We start from the raw sequence: 26,605 nt of genomic DNA, 5'->3' as shown, positions 1-26,605 counted from the left end.
TTTATTCATATGTTAACTTTCACATTAATATCTAATCCACAAAACGAGCAATCGTTGTTCAAACGTAACCGCTCGACGAAGCATTTTACCAAAACAATGCAAACACAAAGCGATTAATTTCGAGTGTTCATTATAGCCGCCCACAGTTTGATGTGTTCGGTGAATACTGCCTCCACCAAATATGCTGTAGCTTTCTCATTTCTGCTCGGATTTTAACAATTTTACTATCGTTGGAAAGCATGATGCCTCATCTACCCGAGTGGATTAATTGCCAGTTTAAAGTAAGCATTACATTTATGTAGCGCTAACTTAAACGTTACTATTTTGTACCAATTCTTAGCAATTCAATTTTTAAAATGAAAATACCAAACTAACACAAATTAAAAGAGTATGTCTTGCTTTATTAACCTAACAACTTTCACGTTTATATGTTATCTACAAAACGAGAAATCGTTGTTCAAACGTAACCGCTCGACGAAGCTTTTTACCAATGCATTTTTCAAGGCGATTCGATCGTGGTTCAGTATAAGCCGCCCACAGTTTGCTGTGATCGGTGAATACTGCCTCCACCAAGTATGCTGTAGCTTTCTCATTTCTGCTCGGATTCTAATAATTTTACTATCGTTGGATGGCATTATGCTTCATCTACCCGAATGGATTAATTGCCAATCTAAAGTATGCATTATATTTATGTAGCGTTAACTTAAACTTTACTATTTTGTACCAATTCTCAGCAATTCAGTTTTAACAATAAAAATACCAAACCAACACAAATTAAAAGAGTAGCCTATGTCTTGGTTTATTCATATGTTAACTTTCACATTAATATCTAATCCACAAAACGAGCAATCGTTGTTCAAACGTAACCGCTCGACGAAGCATTTTACCAAAACAATGCAAACACAAAGCGATTAATTTCGAGTGTTCATTATAGCCGCCCACAGTTTGATGTGTTCGGTGAATACTGCCTCCACCAAATATGCTGTAGCTTTCTCATTTCTGCTCGGATTTTAACAATTTTACTATCGTTGGAAAGCATGATGCCTCATCTACCCGAATGGATTAATTGCCAGTTTAAAGTAAGCATTACATTTATGTAGCGCTAACTTAAACTTTACTATTTTGTACCAATTCTTAGCAATTCAATTTTTAAAATGAAAATACCAAACTAACACAAATTAAAAGAGTATGTCTTGCTTTATTAACCTAACAACTTTCACGTTTATACTGTATGTTATCTACAAAACGAGAAATCGTTGTTCAAACGTAACCGCTCGACGAAGCTTTTTACCAATGCATTTTTCAAGGCGATTCGATCGTGGTTCAGTATAAGCCGCCCACAGTTTGCTGTGATCGGTGAATACTGCCTCCACCAAGTATGCTGTAGCTTTCTCATTTCTGCTCGGATTCTAACAATTTTACTATCGTTGGATGGCATTATGCTTCATCTACCCGAATAGATTAATTGCCAGCCTAAAGTAGGCATCATATTTATGTAGCGTTAACTTAAACTTTACTATTTTGTACCAATTCTCAGCAATTCATTTTTTACAATAAAAATACCAAACCAACACAAATTAAAAGAGTAGGCTATGTCTTGGTTTATTCATATGTTAACTTTTACATTGATATCTAATCCACAAAACGAGCAATCGTTGTTCAAACGTAACCGCTCGACGAAGCTTTTTTCCAATGCATTTTTCAAGGCGATTCGATTGTGGTTCATTATAAGGCGCCCACAGTTTGCTGTGATCAATGAATAGCCTACTGCCTCCACCAAATATGCTGTAGCTTTCTCATTTTTGCTCGGATTTTAACAATTTTACTATCGTTGGATGGCATTATGCTTCATCTACCGGAATGGATTAATTGCCAGTATAAAGTATGCATTATATTTATGTAGCGCTAACTTAAACTTTACTATTTTGTACCAATTCTCAGCAATTCATTTTTTACAATAAAAATACCAAATCAGCACAAATTAAAAGAGTATGTCTTGGTTTATTCATATGTTAACTTTAACATTTATATCTGGTCACAGCGGTAAACCATAATCTCTTCTTGGGAAAATTGTAACATAAGATTCCCAAATCCGTTTGTCTGCATGCAATGACCGAACAAGAAACACGCCTTTGAAGTGTCTATTCAAAATTGTATTTCTGTAAAAATTAGCCCTCGGCTATCGAAATCGAGATGCAACGCGTACACCTCTAAAAACTGTCACTACAGAACAGATTACTTGGATAAAAGACGGAACTTTTGTCCAGCTAGCAAGCACTAAGCAAACAGTTAAATGTGCGACTAACTCTCAAGCAACCATTTCACGAATGACCAGAATAATTCACGTATGCAGTACTGTGACGCAATAATGCAAGACAATTATGAAGTCATTCAAACACCTGCTCCAGAGGCTTATGCAATATTTCATGTTTGAACAGGGTTCAAACTGAAACAGGTTTAAACAGGTTTGACACAAGTCCATGAACGATGGTGCAATTTTGGCACATTTTCTAGCAACTTCCATGACGTAAGATTCAGTAGACCTGAACGGTTTTATATGACGTTTGATTTGTACAGAGATTGGCCGTAACAATATCTATTCCACAAAACGAGCAATCGTTGTTCAAACGTAACCGCTCGACGAAGCATTTTACCAAAACAATGCAAACACAAAGCGACCAATTTCGAGTGTTCATTATAAGCCGCCCACAGTTTGATGTGATCAGTGAATAGTGCCTCCACCAAATATGCTGAGCTTTCTCATTTCTGCTCGGATTCTAACAATTTTACTATCGTTGGATGGCATTATGCTTCATCTACCCGAATGGACTAATTGCCATTCTAAAGTAGGCATTATATTTATGTAGCGCTAACTTAAACTTTACTATTTTGTACCAATTCCCAGAAATTCATTTTTTACAATAAAAATACCAAACCAACACAAATTGAAAGAGTATGTCTTGCTTTATTAACCTAACAACTTTCACGTTTATATGTTATCTACAGCAAACTGTGGGCGGCTTATACTGAACCACGATCGAATCGCCTTGAAAAATAAACGTGAAACTTGTTAGGTGAATAAAGCAAGACATACTCTTTTAATTTGTGTTGGTTTGATATTTTTATTTTAAAAATTGAATTGCTAAGAATTGGTACAAAATAGTAAAGTTTAAGTTAGCGCTACATAAATGTAATGCCTACTTTAGACTGGCAATTAATCCATTCGAGTAGATGAGGCATTATGCTTTCCAACGATAGTAAAATTGTTAAAATCCGAGCAGAAATGAGAAAGCTACAGCATATTTGGTGGAGGCACTATTCAAAAATCAATAGCCTTTCCGCTTTTACTTCTATTCCGCGTTTTTGCACCCTTCCTAAAAGTAGTTGCGTTTTTTTGCATGACGTCACACATTTTTATGACGTCACTAACCAAGGCGGCCGATGCTTAACCAGCACCGGTTATTTTATATATAAAAGAAAGTTAGAAACCCGTTGTGTCGAATAGCACAAAACGTGTGTGGCGAAATGTTTGATGCCAGGCATTAGAACTTCGTTCAAAGCATTTACTCGCAGTGTTCAAAATGTTCTGGAAGAGAACTCCTTTCCATAAAAATAGCAGCTTTTTTCATCTGTACTTCTGAACATCTGGTCGGAAACTAGGCTGTTAAAACATGTCAAAAACTTTCATAGCAAGTATCCAGCAGTCATTTTACCAGAGCAATATTGTTAATTGGCTCAAACGGCGAAATACAAACTGGCATAGACGTTGTCAACTCAACGTAGCCTAGGTTATTTCATCTACAGTATAAAAGAAAACCGTTGTGTCGAATAGCACAAAACGTGTGTTGCGAAATGTTTGATGCCAGGCGTTGGAACTTCGATCAAAGCATTCTACCGCAGTGTTCAAAATAGCGGCGCTGACGCCTTAGGAGTTTCTCGTGTGAATCGCCGCTTTTAGACCTTGCTTTGAAGTATCTGGCGCAAGAAAGTTTACGTAAGTCAGCACTCTTATGATTTTCCATTTTATTTTTTTTTTTCCTTTTTTTTTTTTTCTGTGAGGTACGGCGTTTGTCGAATAGTGATGGCACGTGTCGAGTGACCTCGTCACCGAAAAAGGCAAAAATCGCAGCCCTGGATACGTAGTCTATGGTGGAAAAGACGTGAGCATAAGTCACAATGTATGGAGGGTAGGAAACGTCATCTTTTTAGCTTGTCTTTTTTTCGAAAAAATTCCGAGCTTTCACTAGTTTTTTTCCTCCAGATTCACATGTCACTGGCAAGTTGTTTCCACGATTCTACATCAATGTTTGCTTGGTTGAGGAAGCCTTTAGCATATCTTTGTAATTAAATTGTTGGTGGGACGATCCTCCCGACTAGTGCTTAGCATTTGCTTCAGTTTTCGCGGCTGAAAATTTTCAACACAAATACGTCGATACAAACGGTAGGAGTGAGGTTAGCCGTACTGCTCAATCATAGAATGGAAGGTATTCCGCTTTAACGCAAAGCCAAAAAGTGTGAAGCTTTTTTTGCACAAAATTCATAAATTTCCAGAAAATTTAAAGGCATATTAAATGAAATTTTCAAACGGGAATTCAGCATTAAAATGCGTAAACTGAACATTCAAGAATACACTTCAAAAAAAAATTACCAAAAAAAATTTGTTTTTAATGGCGCTGGCAAGGCCCAAAGTCCAATGTTTCATTTATTTTCATTTTTTTCTCAAAATGACCAAAAAGTGCCAACAATAACAAAAGCCACGTTACAACATCTGATGTTTTAACATCAGATCTGAGGTTTTGAGCAAACTGTTCGATGTTTTGACGTTGAAATCTGATGTTTTGATGTACATACATACATAGCCTACAGTTAAATCGCCGGCAGTAACAACTGTTGCGTGATCAGCTGATTGCTCGTCTTTTGTTACGTCTTTTGTTACTGTACAGTCGCACGCTTCGCTGCTCAGGCCCATTCTGGTTTTGAAATCTCTGACAAAAGCACGCGCAATGATGGTCAGATCGCAATGGGGCAAAATTTTATTGAGAGAGAGAGAGAGAAACCTTTTATTTTGTCTGTTGCGACAATAGTACGGTACAATTATACACAATACGAATAAAATAGTACCATAGCTATCTAAATACCACAACAGACAGGAAGCAGCGAAAGACTATATCAGTCATCGAGTCAGCTGCTTCCCAGTTCTTAATGTGACAAATGTCAAGCATCGGCAAATTACGTTGAAACAAGATAGGCTGATGTTCAGTAATATTAATGAAAGCAAATAAGTCATGTGCTGCTGCGATCCTCAAGTGAAGTCCTGTGGTTTTATTCAAATATAAACTTTATTCCGGGTGATTAAAAATAGGAAAAACTTTTGAAATCAATAAACTCTTGTAGCAAGGGCGTTTAAACTTCAGTGCAACCAAGAAAAGTTCAAGCCAATAAAATAAATAGTACTGTATATACAAGGCTACGAGTAAAAACATTTTCAGTAACAGTATTACAAAAACAAAAATACAAATCACAATTTAAAAAAAGGTATAGGCTTGATTGATTGCTTGAATCTGTATCCTCGGACTGGGAAAGCTTCTTGCAGAGCTTAATCCTGGCAGTTTCGCATACTTGTAGAGGCTTCGGATCACTGACGCAGGCCCGGTCACCGAGATTGACAGAGTGAAGTTTCCGATTGTTAAAGTCTTGTTGCCGGGGAACTATTCCATCCATTAGATGCCGCTGAATGGAGAGCAGTCCTTAACGTGCGTTGCTCAAGCGCACACCCCGAGAGTCGAACCAGCGCCGCTTGATCTTGAAGTTTCTTCGTTCCAGAAGTGACGCGCTAACCAATTGAGCTATGAGTGACTCTCAGAGTGACCTGTTAGGCTGCATGAAACTAGCGCAATGTGACCAGAGACTGTGATGTGACCGTATAATTTGACAAACAAATTGAGTAGAATGTAAATGAGAAATAATTGAGTGTAACCGAATAACACAATAGGTCAATAATGTTTTCTTCAGACGAAATTTAACAAATCAAATCCAGGCAACGTATCATTACAAAGTTTGAGCCCAAAATAACAATTTATGACAATTTTTGTCACTGACATAAAGCAACAAAATTTAAATTCAATTAAAAAAATCAAACACTTCGCATTGAAATAAAAGCAAGAAAAAAAAGCATTTTTGTCGATTTTAGTGCGATTGACCCAAACTTGTCTGGCAGCCCTTCTTAAAAACTGACTAGGCTTGATTGCTGGCCAACGTTCGATTTTTATGTCAAAAACCAGGGTTGCCAGATGGCCTTTTTTTAGGCCAAATTCCAGAAAACTGGCCTTTTTAAATTGCAGTTGGCCTACAAAAATTGATGCAAATAAGGCCAGAAAATCTGGCCTTATTTGGCCCTTTTTATGGCTGCAAGTTTTGACCGGTTTAGAAAGTATTATTTTAAGGAAATTCAATTTCAATTGTAATATAAAAGTGTCACTTATCATCACTTAGAGCCTGACCTATATTCGTTTTAATTTTAATTAGTGAGTAGAGACATTGGTAGAGAGTAAAGAATGTGTATGTGTTAGCGGTGGACAGGGCGGTTCTATTAAGTTGCACCTGCCGTAAACCGTAAAGTATACACTTGCCTTGTTTGTTAATGTGATGTGTTTGCATTCCATTTGTGCAATTTTGTCGTATTTTGTTTGCTGCTAAATAATTTTAAAACCGAGTATTAGTTTTAGTTCTTATGACATCTTAAACGTATTGATTTCGTACTGGGTTGGTCTGTGAATAAGTTTATTATAAAAGCCTACGACAACACATTTCACTGATTTTTGAACACTCCACGTTTACTTCTGATCCGGTTTGCAATACGCAAAATGCTACAGAACGACAGGAAATCTTTGCATTCGTTTATTTTTGATTTTTTAGATTCGTGGTTTTAAACTTCTATACATCAAATAAGCTGGGTTTTTTTTGCTGAGACTTTTCGGTCATTTGTTCGAAATGACTTGAAAAAATTCGGTCATTTTTTATTTATTTCGATCATTTTTAGTCATTTTTGGTCATTAATAGTCAATTGACTATATATTTTTTCGGACATTTTGACCGAATTGACTACATTTTTTTCGGACATTTTGCTAAAAAATCGGTCAATGACCGATAAATGACCAAAAAAAAAACCCAGCAAATAAGTTTTGATGTGAGTGAAGGCTATATTTTATATTGTTATTGAATTTTATACATTCTTTAGTTGATACAAACAGTGTTTTATTTTAATAATTCTTCTGTAGTCATATATAGCCCTGAAAATAGTTTCCAATCCTGTAGTTGTAGACATCCCTGGTACCAGTGCCGGTCTTAGGGCATTTCGGGCCCTGTGCGGAATATGATTTGCGGGCCCCAATGACAATGATCCAATTCAGTAGCGTAGCTAGGGATTTTGAAAGGGGAAGGGGGGTTTCACGGTCGGCGGCGAAGCTTGACAGTGTGATCGCCGAAGGCGACACCCAGCGGCGGGGGGTCTGGGGGGCCTCCCACAAAAAATTTTGAAAAATTACTTTGAATTTGGGGCATTCTGAGAGCATGTTCAAAATTTGGGTATGAATATTACTGTAAAATGGTGCTGTCAGGTGGCATGGCAAAAGGATAAGATCATACATTCTTGGGCATTTTTCGGAAATAAAGCTATGTTATGTCTAGATGCAACCTATTTCGTCCCCTGAAAAATTCGTATCCCGATTTCGTACCCTAAAATCGGAGTAACAAAATCAAATTTCGTCCCCTTAAAAGATCGAGAGAAATTTGAAATGTTTGCGGCAACTCCGATTAGCAACTTCGGCTATGTTGTTTTTTTTCTCGATCTTTTCAGGGGACGAAATAGGTTGCACCCCTTGAGTCTTTCTTGTTGCTAATTCTATTGTTGAATTCACTTGTTGAATTTTTCTATTGGAAATGACAAAACTACTGCTTTTTCTGAGTAAATTGCGGGCCCCCTAATTTGCGGGCCCTGTGCGATCGCACGGTTTGCACACCCCAAAGACCGGCACTGCCTGGTACATATACTCAATAAGACAAATTCATGCTTATTGCTTAGCTAGATGTTCCGAATAGCACTGTTCATGAATTGAAGTAATAGTGGTTTCTAGTTTATCTGCTACTACAGTAATTTTTCATTAATCAAATTATGCAAACGAACCGGTCATTATGCTCTGACAGTGCTAAATTATTATCTGTCATATTTAATCGTAAAATGGCATTTTCAAAAAATTATTTCAATTAAGTTGTTAGCGTTTATTTAGCCTTAGAAGTAAATAAAAAATTTGGCCTTTTTTTGGCCTTATTTTATAATGGATTTGGCCTTACTATAGCTTGAGTATCTGGCAACCCTGTCAAAAACTAAGTAATTTATCATTAAAAACTCTTGCGCTGGTTTAATTAAATTGATTTATACAGATACAACACACACTAATCCAGAAAAGTTTAAAAAACAACTGAATTTAAAACAAAAAATTTTAGGACAAACTTTGAACCGATTTGATAATGGGCAGCAAACAAGATGTTACACAATAGAATGTACAATAATTAATCCACATGGCTTACTAATCGTTGTTTGATAAATTTTCTACCGTTCTGTACTTCATTTGCTTCACTGGATAATAATTTACTTTCCTCATCCCTATTCTTTCAAAGCTGAGGCTGGCGAGTCAATTGCTTGTTTGCTACATGCGGCAACCGCAGACTTGGATTCTTGATATGGGTTTCTTTGAATTGTTCTGTCTTTGCGAATTCTTTATCAATTTCGAAAATTTTTGGACTGAAATGACCACAATTAAATTCCATTCTTAATTTGTCTAAAATTAACTATTCTCCAGGCCTAAGTTTTTCTTTAATCCAATTTATATATTTAGACCTGGAGAGCAAAATCTTTGCTGCTTACTTTGTAAAAGCGCGGGAAAAAAGAATTGAAAATCGTTTTATGGTAGCAAGTTAAACACAAAAAACTTGGAAAATTGCCAAGTCAGGTTTTTCCTTTAGTAGGTATCCCTTTAAATTTCAAATCAGAAGATAGATGAGTACGGTAAGTTCTTCTTGAGAGAGGTGCTCGGTGTTTTGTTTTTGCATTGCAAATAAATTAGGTTTTGGATCCAACGCAATTTGGTAGACAATACTTCTGAAACTGTTTCAACAGATTTGACAAATGGTTAATAACCAGAGGTCTAATAATATTTGATTTTACACCATTGTTAGCCAAAAACTAAATGAGAACATTTCAAATGGACCTGTTCCAATCTGGTGTTCATTTTCAAGCAGATGTTAAAATTTTTTGTTATTTTTGATGAACGCTTCAAATTTAGAATTCAATGTAAAAACATTGATGTTTTCTTCTTAGAAGAGTTAAGTTCGTCCAGTGTTTCAAGCAAATTTGATAAATAGCATAGCCTGATTTGACCGGCCCCGGTCTTTGAAACTGAAACACTATTTGACCGTCATTATACAGTCACTTTTTTTCTTTTTCTCTTTGAAAGCAAAAGACGAGAAGCGCGTATAATCGTATATAAGTTCTAATCTGACCATTTTATTCAACTCGGTACGTGGCGAGTGCGATGCGTCGCCGGCTCCTATTCTAGAGGGATTGAGTTCGATACTACCCGGAAGTGTTCTTTTTTTCTTTTTTTTAACTAAATTTTTGACCCGAAATGCATTTTTGTAGTCAATTTTTAATTTGAGTTGCATTACATTTACATACCATTTACCATTTTTTTAAAAGAAGCATTGTATATAACTAACTTGTTGAGAGCAAAAATGTAATGCTTCGTTCGGCAACCACAGTCACATCAATCATTTTATTTTTCGTCATTAACGCGTTTGGGACGAAAAAGATACTAACTACAAAAATCGATATAGACCTACCAGCACGTTAATGAACGGGAAAAGGTGGCAAAACCTTGAAAGGTTTAAAACATGCCTGAATGAAAAATTATGTAGTAGGCTATATATCAGTAGTTAGCATGGCCACAAACAGAAAATTACCCAAAGAAATTCTCAAATTCCAGCAATTTAAAAAAACTCTAACTTTATTACTCACATTTGAAAAGACATAAAAAATTGGGCTGTAGGCAACTCAAATTAAAAATTGACTACAAAAATGCACTTCGTGTCAAAATTTAGTTAAAAAAAAATAAATAAAAAAGGAACGCTTCCGGGCAGTAGGCTATCGAACTCAGTCCCTCTAGAATAGGAGCCGGCGACGTATCGCACGCGCCACGTATCGAGTTGAATGAAATGGTTGGATTTAGAACTTATATGCGCGCTTCTCGTCTTTTGCTTTGAAAGAGAAAATGAAAAAAGTGACTGTATAGTGACGTCATGACCGGTCAAATAGTGTTTCAGATTTAAAGACCGGCGCCGGTCAAATAGCCACTGCCTTTCTAAAAATAGAAGTATTGAGTGTTCGACTCTCCAAGTCAACAACTTGCACAGACGTGTTAATATAGAGTAGGCTGCTTTGTGAAAAATTGGTACACTTTCTGCGACCCTTATAGTTTGTTACGCGACCGCTTGTGGGGTCGCGCCCCCCAGTTTGCGAAGCCCTGGTTTAAGCTACCATCAATTAGTGTTGAGGCAAGTACTGGTATGATACCATATTGAGAACTCAAGGAAAGGACGACTGGTCAAAATGCTTTCGATACTTTAAGTACAAGTGTTTGGAAGAAAGTGGATTGACATGCAAAAAATGTGTAGGAATTTGTACCAACAGAGCCCCATCCATTAGTCCAGTTGCTGAATGATTTGACCAGGAAAAAAAAATACAGACGAAATCGGTTAATAGTATACCTCTTAATTAAAAATATCAATCGGTTATTTGAATCAAAACCTGAAATCCCAAACCAAATCCAATCTAATGTTACGTAAAAACATCGGTTAAACGTATACCGCTTAAAAGAATACGGTAAGTCGGATAAAAGCATCAGGACTTGCTTCTCGTTTGCATACTTCATTCATTTAATCGTATAGTTGTACCCGTAAGCGAAAAGAGAATGTCTCTTTTTTGCTTCGCATAATTGTCTGCAATGTTCAAAGGCGAAATGAAGCAAAGATGAGACAGACGCATTTGATCAAAACAAAGACAAGTGTCTGTAATCCCAGGCCATAATCTTATGTGCTAGACAGCGCACTACAAACAACCAATTTTCGCACAGCTGGGCTTCATTAAAACAAAAGAGCAGACAAAAGGAATAATCACACATTAAGCTGCGCCCTTTTGGGGCAAATTTTTAATTTCAATTGGGGGGATATCTAAATATCTGTGTAGTGTGTATGCCTGAAAAATGAAGGCATGCAAAAAAAATTTTTTTTTCGTCAATGTTTAGACCCTGCTGTCGGCCCCGGAACATTTGCAGGTTACCGGAATTTTGAAATCTTCATAAAATCTTAATCTTTTGTGCTAGGTAGGGCATGTTGGTATTCATTTCTATTGTTTTTGGATACTTAATCCATTTATTAAGTTTACAGACAAATTTAGACATGTTTTAAAATTTTAATTTTTGCAACAATGACATATTTTCTTGCATTTTATGTAAATTTTTGTGGTTTCTGAAGGTTATGATAGTAGCAAGTTGGATTTACTGGTTCCGGTACATTCTGAAGCAATATAAATAGACTCATTAGTTAAACATTTTAACAAAAACAATGGCTAAGGAAGTCCAGATGAAAAAATAGTATTATAATTCTTATTTATGTAACAAATTACATCACAGACATGTAAGTATGTATGCTGTTTCTCCACCCATTAACTTGATTCCGATTTTACCTTCCAGGATACTACGAAATATACCTACCTGACTCATTCTTTTGAATGTATTGTAATAGCTGAGTGTAAGAATGGCATAACGATCTTCAATAAAGGATGATCCTTTAGAAATAGAAAAGTATGAGTCACTGAGAACATCCGAACTTCCGCTTCATTTGAATGTACTCAGACATTTTCTCTATCTCCGTACATTTCAATTTATGAATTCCACAACATCTAGTCAACTGCACAATCAACTCTACGAAGACATCATCAACATATATTCACCTGCATCTATAGCAGCCACAAACTGCAAGAAGACCATCATAGACCAAATAAAAGAGCTTGAAACCAAAAGAAAGACTGTGAACAAAAACAAGAATAACCAGTAGATTCTTAAGTTCAATAAAATTTTTTTAGGAAGTCTTAACTTTAAAATTTGTATTCTACAGGAAAATGTGTTGCTGAAGGTGTCGTGGATCATCTTACCTCAATGAAAATTAACATATCTACCAGTAACATATGTGTTATTTGAGGAGATGGTACAAACTCTAATACTAGCTGGAAGGATGGTTCAATGGCCCATATCGAAAGAAGTATAGGAAGACCTTGTCAGCATGTAGTTCGCTTACTTCACCACTGCGAGTTATCACTTCGCAAACTTTTTAAACACATTGATGGATCAACTTCAGGGCCAAACAGTTTTAATGGCCCAATCGGAAAAATGCTTGCCAAAAATGTATGAGAAATGGAGCCCCTACTATTTGAACCACTAAATAATATATATACCAAAATATCCTGAAATTTCGGTTCAAGTTAGCAGAATCTCTCAAATGATGCAAAGCACCTGCATAAGCTGGGCAAGGCGACCACTAGTGGAAATCTTCCAGAAAGTTTAATCAAGAAAAAAATTGGCCCACTGTGTCACTCGCGTTGGTTAACTCTAACTTATTGAACCTAAGAATCTGCTGGTTATTCTTGTTTTTGTTCACAGTCTTTCTTTTGGTTTCAAGCTCTTTTACTTGGTCTATGATGGTCTTCTTGCAATTTGTGGCTGCTATAGATGCAGATGAATATATATTGATGATGTCTTCGTAGAGTTGATTGTGCAGTTGACTAGATGTTGTGGAATTCATAAATTGAAATGTGCGGAGATAGAGAAAATGTCTGAGTACATTCAAACGAAGCGGAAGTTCAGATGTTTTCAGTGACTCATACTTTTCTATTTCTAAAGGACTATCTTTTATTGAAGATCGTTATGACATTTTTACACTCAGCTATTACAATACATTCAAAAGAATGAGTCAGGTAGGTATATTTCGTAGTTTCCTGAAAGGTATAATTGGAATCAAGTTAATGGGTGAGAAACAGCATACGGTACTTAGATTACTTACATGCCTGTGATGTAAATTGTTACATAAATAAGAATAATAATACTATTTTTTCACCTGGACTTCCTTAGCCATTGTTTCTGTTAAAATGTTTAACTAATGAGTCTATTTATATTGCTTCAGAATGTACCGGAACCAGTAAATCCAACTTGCTACTATCATAACCTTCAGAAACCACAAAAATTTACATAAAATGCAAGAAAATATGTCATTGTTGCAAAAATTAAAATTTTAAAACATGTCTAAATTTGTCTGTAAACTTAATAAATGGATTAATTATCCAAAAACAATAGAAATGAATACCAACATGCCCTACCTAGCACAAAAGATTAAGATTTTATGAAGATTTCAAAATTCCGGTAACCTGCAAATGTTCCGGGGCCGACAGCAGGGTCTAAACATTGACAAAAAAAAATTTTTTTTTGCATGCCTTCATTTTTCAGGCATACACAGATATTTAGATATCCCCCCAATTGAAATTAAAAATTTGCCCCAAAAGGGCGCAGCTTAATCACACATCCCAAGAGAAAAGTTTAAATGCTTAAACTAAGTTTAAAATAAGTAGCTTACTGTTGTGAAACGCAGTGCGTAATTTCATTTGTGCAGTTTCGTTCAGTTGAAGAACATTGCAAATTAATTATTTTACCAGACAGCGCAAAAGACATGAAAAATAATTTTTGCGATTTCAAAACAAACAATGAGTGTGAGACGTGTTTTTCTAGGCTACTATACCACTATTTTCATAGGCCATGTTCCATACTCAAAACTACACAGCTGGTACGAGCTAAAAATAGCACGCTTCAATCAAAAACTTCGACTGTCAAAGTTCGCGTTGTGACGTCACAGAGATCGGCGAGATTGTAAGAAGTCCGATTGCCGCAGTTTGCAGAAAAATGCTTTGATTGTACAATGTACAACATGCTCTCACGGACAGCAAAGCTGGTCTTGCACTTTGCAGACAATAAATCAATGTAAAAAGCACCAGTTTTGCTGGCTGGAACATACTGGGTAGTGCTATGTAACACAGAACTAGTAATCTCTTCAAAGTTTAACCAGAATTGTAAACAGTTCTGCCGTCCAAAGGTAAAGCGACGTAACTACAGAAAAGTTAAAACCGAGAAAAAGCGCTTTAAAGTTAATCGTAAACCATAACGACATCTTAATCGCAATTCAACATTTGATGCCTCTAACTAAAAGACCTTGTCTACTTTTTGTTTCAATGGGAACAAAAGCATTGCTTGCTGTCCTAATTTTCGTTAATTAAGATAATTAGTGTAGTTACGTCGCTTTACCTTTGTAAACCTGATTGTGTTTCTGACAGTGCTGCAAAGGCAAACCGGCGTATCTGACGCAATGCATTGAATTCACACACAAAATATGTAATATGGTTCAAGTACAATGCAGCATCTTTAGTCAACATCAATTAAGTCAAGTGAGTTGTCGTTTGTGGGTATCTGTTCCCAAAATTGTGGTCGATTTTCCGGCATAAGCGGGCATAGCTTGCTTAGTATGTCACCATGTAGTCTCTGTCATCAGCGTTATCGTTCTCAGTATCATTCATAAGCGTTTTCACTACTTCATGCAAGTCTATTTTTTGCCATTATTCACGTTCAACTTGTAGCTGCGTTAAAGCTAACTGCTGATTCTGTTCACTAAAAGGATGCTACAAGACACTTTATGAAGAGTGTTTGGGTACAAAAGCTGCAGTCAACACGCAACAAAATATTGACCTCAATTTGTAGATCAAATGTTTTCACTTCAGAAGCAAATAAGAAGTTTATCTACAAAATGAGGTTAATATTTTGTTGCGTGTTGACTCTGCAGCTTCTGTACTAATGTTTTCACTTCAGAAGCTAATAAGAATTTTATCTACAAAATTAGGTTATTATTTTGCTACGTAATTATCTTTGCAACACGAAGCTGGCGTTGTTTGGCAGAGACTGGCATTCCATTGAGAATTTGGGATTAACTTTAGATTCTATTGTAAATTGACGTAACTGAGATTATTTGCTCTGGATTCTATGGTCTTCTTCTCTCGTATTGTCGCTATATGTCAGGGCATTCGTTGGTTAGCCACTGTCTGGTGTCGTCATCGATGGAAATTAGGCCTTCCATACCATGGGATGATCTAGCCGGCAATCGTTGATAATGTGGGCTGCCGTCTGCATTTCGCCACACTCACCAGCAGCACTCTCTGCCAAGCCCCAGAGCAACATGTCTGCACCATAGCGTCCAACACCAGTGAGCAAACGGTTACGCCTTGATGAGGCAAGTCTAGAGAGGCCATGACCCAGCTGGTTTTCGGACGGGGATCTGAATACTTGGCGAAGTGGGGACGTGCTGCTTGACCATTGTTCACACCACGCCGTGGGGACGTGCTGCTTGACCATTGTTCACACCACGCCGATTCTATGGTAAAACGAAGTAACTGACAGTTACGTCGCTTTGGCTTTGCATAGATGATCTTTATATGCAGTTACGTCGTTTTGACCAACAAATATCTCGCAAACTACTGCAGTTACGCTGTTGAGTCTTTGCTGGAAGAAAAATGTAGTCTTTGCGAAACGTTTAACAATAAAAAGTGGAAAAATCAAAAATCTGTAGTTACGTCGCTTTACCTTGGGACGGCAGAGTTGTAGGAAGTATCAGTTGTACTGTGCGTTGCAGCCTAGACAGCACAGACATCTTCTCAACAATTACACCCATTCACAATAAACCTTTTTTTTAGTAAATTGGTTAAATGAATCAATCGTATCAAAACGTCTGGCAAATAGGTGATTCGATTAACCGATTTCGTCTGTATTAAGCTGAAACTTTGTCAGGAACTTCGATTGGTGATGTGAAGTCACCAAAAAAAAGCCCCATGATTCCTCTTGAATGCAACCTAATTCGTACCCTGAACAATTTGTACACTCATGTCGTACCCTAAAAAAAAATCGAGAAAAAATTAAAAAAAGCCAAAATAGCATACAGATCGTAGTTTTACACCGCTTAACGTTTCCGCTTAACCCTATCCCTAACTTACAATTTTTTGCGGAATCTCCAATTAGCGACTTCGGCTTTGTTGCGATCAGCGACTTCGGCTTTGTGCTATTTTTTCTTGATCTTTTCAGGGTACAAAATGAGGTGAAGTGGACTACTTCTACCTTGGTAGCATACTTTTAACAGCACCAATATGTGCAGAGGATATTGAACATCGTATAAAAGCAGCAAATTGTGCCCATGGATGACTTAACCACCGTGTTTTCAACAACCATGCTATATCTATGGTCTTCCGGGCAGTCGTTCCATCTACCCTTCTCTAATCTCTATGCTTGTGAAACCTGGACATTATACCGCCATGACATCCAACTTCTTGAAAATTTCCAGCAGAGGAGACTGAGGCAAATTCTAGGCACTCGTTGGGAAGATTGTCTCACCAACGATGCAATCCTTGGTCGCGCCAGGTTGCCCTGTTTAGAAACCACCATATTGCAACACTGCTTTCGCTGGACAAGACATGTCGTGCGAATGGACCCAACAAGGTTTTTGCAAATAATGCTTTATGGTGAACTGAACTAAAGACAGGGAAAAGACCCCAAAAAGCCAAAAATGAGATACAAAGATCAGCTGAAAGTCTCCCTTAACCATGCAAACATTGATCTGGATTCATTGGACAACTTGCTAGTGACAGATAACTCTGGAGAAAAAGAACTAGGGAAAGCATGGAAATTCGTAAAAAAAAGCCAGGATACAAAAAGCCCAAGAAAAACAAAACACTAGAAAAGAAAAGCTAAAACTACCACGTCCCCCACCCTCCATACAATGTGACTTTTGCCCTCGTCTTTTTTGTCATAGACTGGGCCTCCAAAGCCACAAAAGACATCACCATCCAAAGCCAAATTCGATTTGAAGACGAAACCAATGCTCAGACATGAGCTGGAACCTACAACGACGATGATAGCCTAAGGGCTTTTTTTCTTTTGTGATCCTTGGTTTCGCGTTTAGGCTACAACAGTTCTCTTCCTGGAGCAAAACAAATAATATACACGTCCGGTAGATAGCCTACACATTCACACAACGTAGCACTTATTACTCCTTTGCAATCATTCAACCAGTGTGCGATTAAAAACGTATGTGACTCTGACGTACATCCACACAACTTGTGCGGTAATTTGCAGCAAAACACTTTATCTAACTCTTGTGACTTCATATTACTATTCGACAAACAAACGCAGAATTTTTGGTTGTTCAACAAAAAAGAAAAAATCGCAGCCCTGCTGATAAGTAATGTTATTTCAGCTTCATATTATTAAGTTCTACTATTTCATTAAAATGGGTAAATTAGCTGTTGGATCAGAGTTTTTGTCATTTGATGCATTGCTTGCTGCAATTAAACAATATGAAGACAGGAGCCAAACAACTTATTGGCGTCGTGATTCAAGAACGCTAACAAATGCTCGAAAGCGTGGTGTTAACATTCCTGAAAATTCAAATATCATGTTCCATTCTTTGACTTTTGCTTGTAATTTTGGTGGTCGGAATTACAAAAGTAAAAGTAGTGGAAAAAGACCATTTCAGCAGTAAGTACATGCTATTATTTTACACTTGTCACAAACAATTGCTCACAGCAATTCCCCCTAATATTTCGGATCGTTGCTGGTTTGAGATTGTCGGAATGGCCCGTTTCGGTGAGTCCGATTCGGTGAGTCCGATTCGGTGAGTCTGATTCGGTGAGTCCGATCCCTTAACGGGGGATTTTTTCAATTTTTTTTTTAATTATTGGGTACCGTAGCCTAATTATCATTGCCGTTTTAGGGTTAGGGGTTTGGAGTTAGGGTTAGAGGTTAGGAACTCACCGAATCAGACTCACCGAATCGGACTCACCGAATAGTAGCAGACCCTGAGATTGTATATAGGCTTATGCTCAATATAGGTTTCCGGTTTTGTTAAACAACCTAGATCAGGGGTCACCAACCTGTTTTGCATGCCGGCCACTTTGGCACTAAGGAGAGCTGTGGCGGGCCGCACTAATAAAATGTTAGGTAGGTTGACTCTTATGCTAGAAAAGAACGCATTTCGTACCCAGTATCCAGCGTTACATGTTGTTCATATTTATGTTAGAATACCGCAGCAACAAAATTAATCGAACAACGCTACTGCCAGAGTGCCAGGCCAAGCTCCTTTTAGAACACTTTTGACTTTTTTAACAATGCCTAATCAACGAGGCCACTTGTTTTGCGCACTTATAGCGAGGCGAGCGGTTTCATCAGAATATTTATCGCCAAGCAAGAGAGGTGTTGTCACTTCTCTTCACAAAAGATATCTTGCAATTAATAGCTTCAGTAAACCAAGAAATGTTAGACGCATCGCAATACAAGCAACAATAGTCACCTGCAAACATATCAGCGAAAAATAGGCTCCAATAACAGGGAAAAAGAAACCAGGCACCATGAAACCAAACGCTTGTGGAAATCAACGCAAAAACGTTTCTATCGTAACTCATGAACACTGAACAGTCTTCCCTCTAAAAAAGCAATGAGTCGGTTCTTCATCTTTTTTGTGAGAGTCTATAAAACCGTCTTTCTTTGATTATTATTAGACAAATGTCACTTGCGGTGCTTATCAGCATGGCAAGAATTGTTGATTAAAACATTTTGCAGTACTAAACTAAACATTTTCATAACACAACCAGAAAAAGTCTTTAATTTTTATGTAATATATTTCCAATTTATTATAAATTGAGTTGGCACACCGACCTATTTTGCCAAGAAAAACTTGCATAAAGGGAACACTGCTCGTGATGTCATGAAACACAATAACGGTGAAACGCACACTAGTGTTTACATGACATTTGCAAACTTAAAATAAGCAACCCTATGCTCATAGACAATTTCGAAATTCAAAAACAGACGTTTTAATTAACCACTGGGACAGTGTGGCTTGACATCGCATTGAAATAACTTTAAGCGACCCCCAACTAGAACTACAATCTGATTGGTCGGTCTGTGGAATCGTATGCAAAGCAAAAATTTGCTTCCCGGAAAGTATTTTTGCCTTCGCTCTTTAACTCCTCAAGAAAAATATTTTTGGTTATACTTGTACGCTGATACCTTTCGCGGGCCGCACATAAACAGCGTGGCCGCCGCGGCAGCCAGTTGGTGACCCCTGACCTAGATAAATGGTTTGTGTTCACAGAACATACCGAACAGGTTGTAAAGCCTGCGTTGTTGTGAGAGCTTCAAAAGATGCACAGAAGCTGGTGGTGCATAAGCTCATGGAAGAACACAGTCATACATTGAATAAGGTAGGCTATTACCAAGTTTTTATATAATGTGACTTTTATGGTCAATTGTAACAAAACACTTTAAAATGGCTTACTTTCTGTTGGTTGTATTTTTTAGGAGAGTTACCAGTACCTCCCTAAATGTCGCAAACTTCTGGAATCTGAAAAAAATGAAGTTTCAAAAATCTTAAAAACTAAACCGAACAACAAGTTACTGCAACAGCATATAAAACATGCCTACGGGAAACGAGTGACCTTGAAGGATTTACACAATCTTTCTTCAAATGTTACCAGAAACAAGCAGGTTGAGACACAGGCACAAAAGTATAACACTGCATTTGAGAAATGGAAGCAAATCAGTGAGCTTGTCAGTGAAGCATCCATGAACATCTTCAATCAACGCATGGAGGTTATAAAAAAACTTGTATCCTATTGGTCTCAAGGCAAAGAAGTTATGGTACGTATGTTAAAAAAGATGTATCATAGCTAATGTTCTAGTCCTACGTTTAGTTCTTCTTCTCTCGTATTGTCGCTATATGTCAGGGCATCCGTTGGTTAGCCACTGCCTGGTGTCGTCATCGATGGAAATTAGGCCTTCCATACCATGGGGTGATCTATATAGCCGGCAATCCTTGATAATGTGGGCCGCCGTCTGCATTTTGCCACACTCACAAGCAGCACTCTCTGCCAAGCCCCAACGCAACATGTCTGCACCATAGCGTCCAACACCAGTGAGCAAACGGTTACACCTTGATGAGGCAAGTCTAGAGAGGCCATGTCCCAGCTGGTTTTCGGACGGGGATCTGAATACTTGGCGAAGTGGGGACGTGCTGCTTGACCATTGTTCACACCACGCCGCGTCGCCTACGTTTAGTTAACGTGGTATTTTAGTATACAGGTACAAACGACAAACGTCTGATTTCATTACTCGTGCTGCATTCCATTCACATCAGCGCTTTGTAGGCCTACTCCTTTTGAGGCATGTAATTTATTTCTTCATACATGAATGGTTTAATTGGTTACATACCGGCTCAAAGGCCGAGTGTTTTCAGTTCTGGTAGATGTGAGATCGATTCCAGGTCTGGTCATACCAAAGACTTAAAAAGCAGTACTGATTGTGTTGTTTCTTGCATAAGGCAGTAAGAAAAAACCGGATAATAATGTGATGACATCGTAAACCTGATATACATTGAAAAATGAACCCTGTCGCTAAAACACCTTAGCTGTTGTACAAAATGTACACTGTACAGCAACAATAAATAAAAACCATAACACTTATTATTATTAATTTGTTGCAGGTTTCTGAGGCCAAGCTAGTAAACATTGATAATTCTCAACATGCTGATCATTCATTTCAATTTGTTACGACGCATACTCATTCTCTAGTAAGTAGTATGTTATCGTACTTACTGAATGCTACTGATTTAGTAGGCTATTAAGTAGTATAAACTAGTATGTTATCGTGCTTACTAAATGACAACAGATTTTACCAAAAGCATTCTGCATTAATTGACTAGTTTTGCATGTTAACACAGAATTCTGATGATGTTGGATCAGAAGTAACTCTGTCAGCTAGCAATTATCAGTCTGTGGTAAGTAGGCTACCATAAGTGGTATAAACTAGTAGTAGTACATTATCGCGTCTACTGAATAATATTGATTTTACCATTATTATTCTGTAATAATTGGACTAATTTTGCATATTTACACATAATTCTGATGATGTTGAATCAGAAGTAACTCCGTCAACCAGCAATTATCAGTCTGTGGTAACTGGTAAGTAGGCTACCATAAGTTTTATAAACTAGTACATCATCGTGTCTATTGATTAATATTAATTTTACCAAAAGCATTCTTCAATGATTGACTAATTTTGCATGTTTACACAGAATTCTGATGATGTTGAATCAGAAGTAACTCCGTCAGGTAGCAATTATGAGTCTGCGGTAAGTAGGCTACCACAAGTTGTATAAACTAGTACATTATCGCGCTTACTGAATGATGTTAATTTTACCAAGATATAGTCAGCCAGCAATTCTTATAAAACACCTTAGCATTTGTACAGCGACAATTTATAAAAACCATAACATTATTAATTTGTTGCAGGTTTCTGAGGCCGAGCCAGCAAACATTGACAGTTCTCAACGTGCTGATCATTCACCTCAATTTGCTACGACGTATACTCATTCTCTAGTAAGTAGTATGTTATCGTACTTACTGAATGCTACTGTTTGTTTGTCGTATCCAGGCTTATACCTGGTGGTTGAAGATTTAGATTAAGTGGACGGGAAAGCAAGGAAGCCAATCTTCGTGTCCACCTTCACTCCTTCAGGCATACCGTTAAGTGTCCTGCCAAAGACACAGCCGCATGCTCTTGAGCGGTGTCGAACCAGTGCCCTTTCGATTGCCGTTACAGGGCTCTCACCACACGGCTACGCAGCCGAATGCTACTGATTTAGTCGGAATGGCCCGTTTCGGTGAGTCCGATTCGGTGAGTCTGATTCGGTGAGTCCGATCCCTTAACGGGGGATTTTTTCAAATTTTTTTTTTTAATTATCGGGTACCGTAGCCTAATTATCATTGCCGTTTTAGGGTTAGGGGTTAGAGGTTAGGAACTCACCGAATCAGACTCACCGAATCGGACTCACCGAATCGGACTCACCGAATAGTAGCAGACCCGATTTAGTAGGCTATTAAGTAGGTAGTATAAACTAGTATCGTGCTTACTGAATGGCAACAGATTTTACCAAAAGCATTCTGCAATAATTAACTAATTTTGCATGTTTACACAGAATTCTGATGATGTTGGATCAGAAGTAACTCTGTCAGCTAGAGATTATGAGTCTGCGGTAAGTAGGGTATAAACTAGTACATTATCGCGTCTACTGAATAATATTCCTATACTATTATTATTCTGCAATAATTGGACTAATTTTGCATATTTACACAGAATTCTGATGATGTTGGATCAGAAGTAACTCCGTCAGATAGCAATTATGAGTCTGCGGTAAGTAGGCTACCATAAGTGGTATAAACTAGTACATTGTCATGCTTACTGAATGATTGATTCTAATTTTACCAAGATGTAGTCAGCCAGCAATTCTCATTCTGCAGTAGCTTAATATTAAAATATCATAAGCTACTATTCGCACTTCCTGGTTTTACCTAAATCATTCAAAAGATTTTTGAACTTAAAAAGCTACTATTCGCACTTCCTGGTTTTACCTAAATCATTCAAAAGATTTTTGAACTTTACTGTTGTATACTATACTGTACAATTTAGACAGCAAACCCCCCGCGCAAATGTTATATCATTTGTCATACATAAACATATATTTTGTGTTACAGTTCTCTGGAGTGAAACTGCCTCCAATGTTGAAACGGAAAGGCCGACCCAAAGGGCGCTTGGTTACAGTAATCGGCTTGCCTAAAAGACGCAAGACAACAGCCGGCCAAAGGCCCTTGCCGTTTCATAGAAAGTTTCCTCAAGATAAAGATAAATGTATGTAATCCATTTCTATACACCAATTCAAGTGCCACGTTTTGGTAACCTCAAACATTATACCAAAATATAACGCTGCTGCAAGTTCAATCGCGGACTTACACACGCAGCAGAGACACAAAAGTATTATAACATAGTTTTACAAGGCATTGTTAATGTAAGTTAAATCAAGTATAGTTATTACTATCTGAAGCCTTTACAAATTGTTTCACCTAAGGGATCATCAGAAGGTCTTATTCAAATAGAATCATTAGTAGAAATCTTATTCAAATAGAATCATTGTTGAATCTTATTAGAAGATTCTATTGTTGTTGAATCAAATAGAAGATTCTATTTGAATAAGACCTTCTGATGATCCGTAAGGTGAAACAATTTGTAAAGGCTTCAGATAGTAATAACTATATTTGATTTAATTCGCTTTGCTTTGCCTTTTTGCTTAGCATTGAGCACTTTTTGTAGTATTAATAGTTTTCGTTGTTGTTAATGTAAGTTATGTGTTACTTTCAGGTATGCTTTCGTGGTTCGTCAGCGAGGAGGCAATACATGCGTGTCTGCACTCCGGTCAGCTTTTGACAAAAGCTGACATTTGCAAACCCCATGAAGTTGTTCATGCTTGTCGACACAGCACAATAAGCCTAACACGCATTTCAAAATACTTCACTGCTAAAGGGTGGAATGCCGTCGCTTCTGTAATGCGTAATGTGCAGAAAATGGCCTGGCTTTGTGATGCTTGCAAGACGGAACTCAACGGCGACCAGATATGCTGTGACAGTTGTCTGTCCTGTATGCATCTTTCATGTGGGGGCTTGAGAAGAGCTCCAAAAGCAAAAACTTGGTTTTGTAGGTCTTGCTATGCTTCAGTACAAAGTTAGACAATTTAGACCAGTGGTTCTCAAAGTGGGCGATATCGTCCCCCTGGAATCGAATATAGGCAAGGCGGCATGGACACCGATCACTCTCTAAAATTGGTGGGGACATTTACTAGGAAAGGTAAGAAGAAGGAGCGACGAGCGAAACGAGCTAGAAAGGTCGGGGGTCTGTTCTGACAAACAAACAAATACAATCGGTACATCATATTTTTCTGCTTTACTTGCGCATTCATCAGAAGAACGCTGCATAATGAAAACATGTGTATCTGTATCACCAAATGCTTGATTTTTTTTTGTATGTGTGTTTGTGTATTTACTGTATATATGTTATTTAGGCCTACATCACCAAGCTTGCGGTGGCTGCTGACTAGATGACCGTTTGGTCTTTTCGCAGTCTCCTCGTCATATGACACACAACCGATTATTGTATACTTTGTATTCTTTTCATGTTTGTGTTTGTGACAAATAAATGAACTGAACTGCAGCTACAGTAAGAAAAGATAATAATCCTGAGTAACATCCAAACCTTTTGGTAAGTTATTCTGAAAACTCATAAAAAGGACATTTATTGCTGCACAATGCAAGCAAAAAAGTATGGGAATGTAAAATTTTGAATAGTTTTATTGGAACTTTCTCTATGAGGAGTCAATCATGCAAAATCGTTAGTATTTCAAATTTTTGATTTTGTAATTTAATCTGAAACACTTTTAATTGAAAATCTTTTAATCTGAAACACTATATGACTGGCATCATATAGCCTAGCCTACATTACTGGAGTTGTTCACGAAATTATTGACCCGCTATTGTCAACATAGATTGTGATGTCATCATTGCAATACATTGTCACGCTTGAGCGACAATTTACCTTTTTCTCAATGCCTACTGACTTTGTGTTTTCACTTGGTTCGGTGTTTTTCACCTCCAGTTTGTGTTTTTCGCGTTGGTGCAATATATCTAGGGTTGCCCCCAACTAAATGACTGGAAGTTCCGACGGTAGTAGCCTACTGTCCGTACGGTAGTGATTTTTTAGGCAAGATAAGCTTTACAAAAGATATATTTTTAAGACCGGAGCCGGTCAAATAGGGTTTCAGATTGAAAGACTGGAACCGGTCAAATAGGGTTTCAGATTGAAAGACTGGAACCGGTTAAATAGTGATTCAAAAAAGTAAGATCCAGGTCCCGTACACCCCTGGAATTGAAAAGCTTTAAATTAATCTTAGTGTTGCAAGATAGGAACTTTATTTCCAAAATTTGAAGAAAACATTAAGGTTCTAGAGAATTGCAATCGACAGTGAGACTTGCATGGAAAGCCTGGCATCATTTTTCTTGAAGATTGTCACGTGAAAGCTAAAAACAGACAAACAATATTCTTGCATGACACTCCTTTGATGAATCTCAAACTATATTCAGCAACACTTTCTTCGTTTTCTTTCACATGCATCGTATTGAGCACGAAATTTTCATTCCACAGATGTGCCGCTCGAGTTCCGCATTGTGAGAAGAACTTCTAGCACAATGGTTTATAGACAGCAAGACAGGTGAAGTTTACAGATTCAAAGGTTTGAAATACTAACAATTTTGCATGATTGATTTCTCATAGATAAATTTCCTTTTTATGAGTGTTCAGAATAACTTACCAAAAGGTTTGGATGTTAATAAGGATTATAATCTTTTCTTACAGTAGCTGACAACGTTCTTCTGATGAATGCGCAAGTAAAGCAGAAACATGAGTTGTGTTATTGCATCACTAACGTTTCGCGCACCACGATAATGCGTATTTTCGGAGCGAATGATGTGGTAGACCAAGCTTACGAAATAAAATTTCCAATGTTATACACTAAAGTGTGATTAAAGGCAAGAGAAAAAGTGAAACATAGACTACATAACTTCAGTGACCGAAAATATGAAAGTGGTTACGTTCTACGTGGAATAAATTCTTTGCAGTGATTGTCATTTGTGCAAATTATGCCACAGTTGGCTAGACTGAATGTAGCATAGGCCTAATTTCCGGGTTGAAGAACATCGCAGAGCTTTCAAAGATATTGAAGATGAAAAGGTATTTTTCTGTTCGCACAAGCTCAAAGATCACAGAATTAACTGGTAAGAAACAAAAATTAAAAGAAATGAAACTAGCCTGATTAGCCTACCTACCACGGAACCAACGCACCATAGCACAAAAGTTGCCATATATGTATCAACATTAGTTTTTTTTTCTTCATATCTATACCCTGCATTGTGGGAAAGCGGACTTGAGCGCTATGCATTGGTGTACGCCTTCCGACGTACACCTGACCCACGTTGCAGCCGACGGCAATGACTGTTTCCGGTTGTCTACTCTACTTATGACTTAAATTTGGTACTACTGTACCCGTTACTCGAAATCGATCACTGGGTAGAGGCAATTATCGTAAAGTTTCTTGCCCAGAGAAACAACAGCAAGTACGGGTGGCTGGAGTCGAACATGCAGGCTCTCGACTGCGGGCCCAACACGCTAACCACTCGGCCACTGCTGTCGACAAAATGCCTAAATCATTAGCCTACAAGGCCCTACATTAACACAATGCGATGTAGGCCTACTCGAGCGGAACTAGTTTTTTCGCGGGCCAAAGTGTTCTTACTGCGCCAATGAAGCAACCTTATGCTGTCGCAGGAGCGGAAATTGCCCTAAATATGTCAAACACACATACCCTCTGTTACAACATCATAGCGGACAAGTGCAATAAATACTGTACTTATTTGCTCTCCCTGAAATTTTGTCTTAGCTACGCCCCTGTGCGCTCGCTACACTTTAGGACGTTAGGT

At 37.7% G+C, this 26,605-nt stretch overlaps 1 protein-coding gene across 1 annotated transcript; it reads left to right on the top strand.

Moving 5' to 3' along the window:
• The first annotated feature begins 17,481 nt into the window (after window positions 1-17,481).
• On the top strand, window positions 17,482-25,734 carry LOC145780273 (uncharacterized). Its single transcript, XM_082591977.1, has 8 exons — window positions 17,482-17,729; window positions 19,345-19,453; window positions 19,551-19,889; window positions 20,731-20,817; window positions 20,968-21,024; window positions 22,383-22,439; window positions 22,781-22,934; window positions 23,442-25,734. Exons 1-8 carry the CDS (start codon window positions 17,482-17,484, stop codon window positions 23,804-23,806), a joined length of 1,416 nt encoding a protein of 471 aa, XP_082448103.1. The 3' UTR covers window positions 23,807-25,734.
• Window positions 25,735-26,605: the final 871 nt, after the last annotated feature.

This window comes from Aplidium turbinatum, chromosome 11, assembly GCF_918807975.1.
Source record: "Aplidium turbinatum chromosome 11, kaAplTurb1.1, whole genome shotgun sequence".
In the NCBI taxonomy this organism is placed as follows: domain Eukaryota; kingdom Metazoa; phylum Chordata; class Ascidiacea; order Aplousobranchia; family Polyclinidae; genus Aplidium; species Aplidium turbinatum.
Note: the sequence above shows the minus strand (reverse complement) of the source record. Positions and strands in the feature narration are given on the sequence as shown.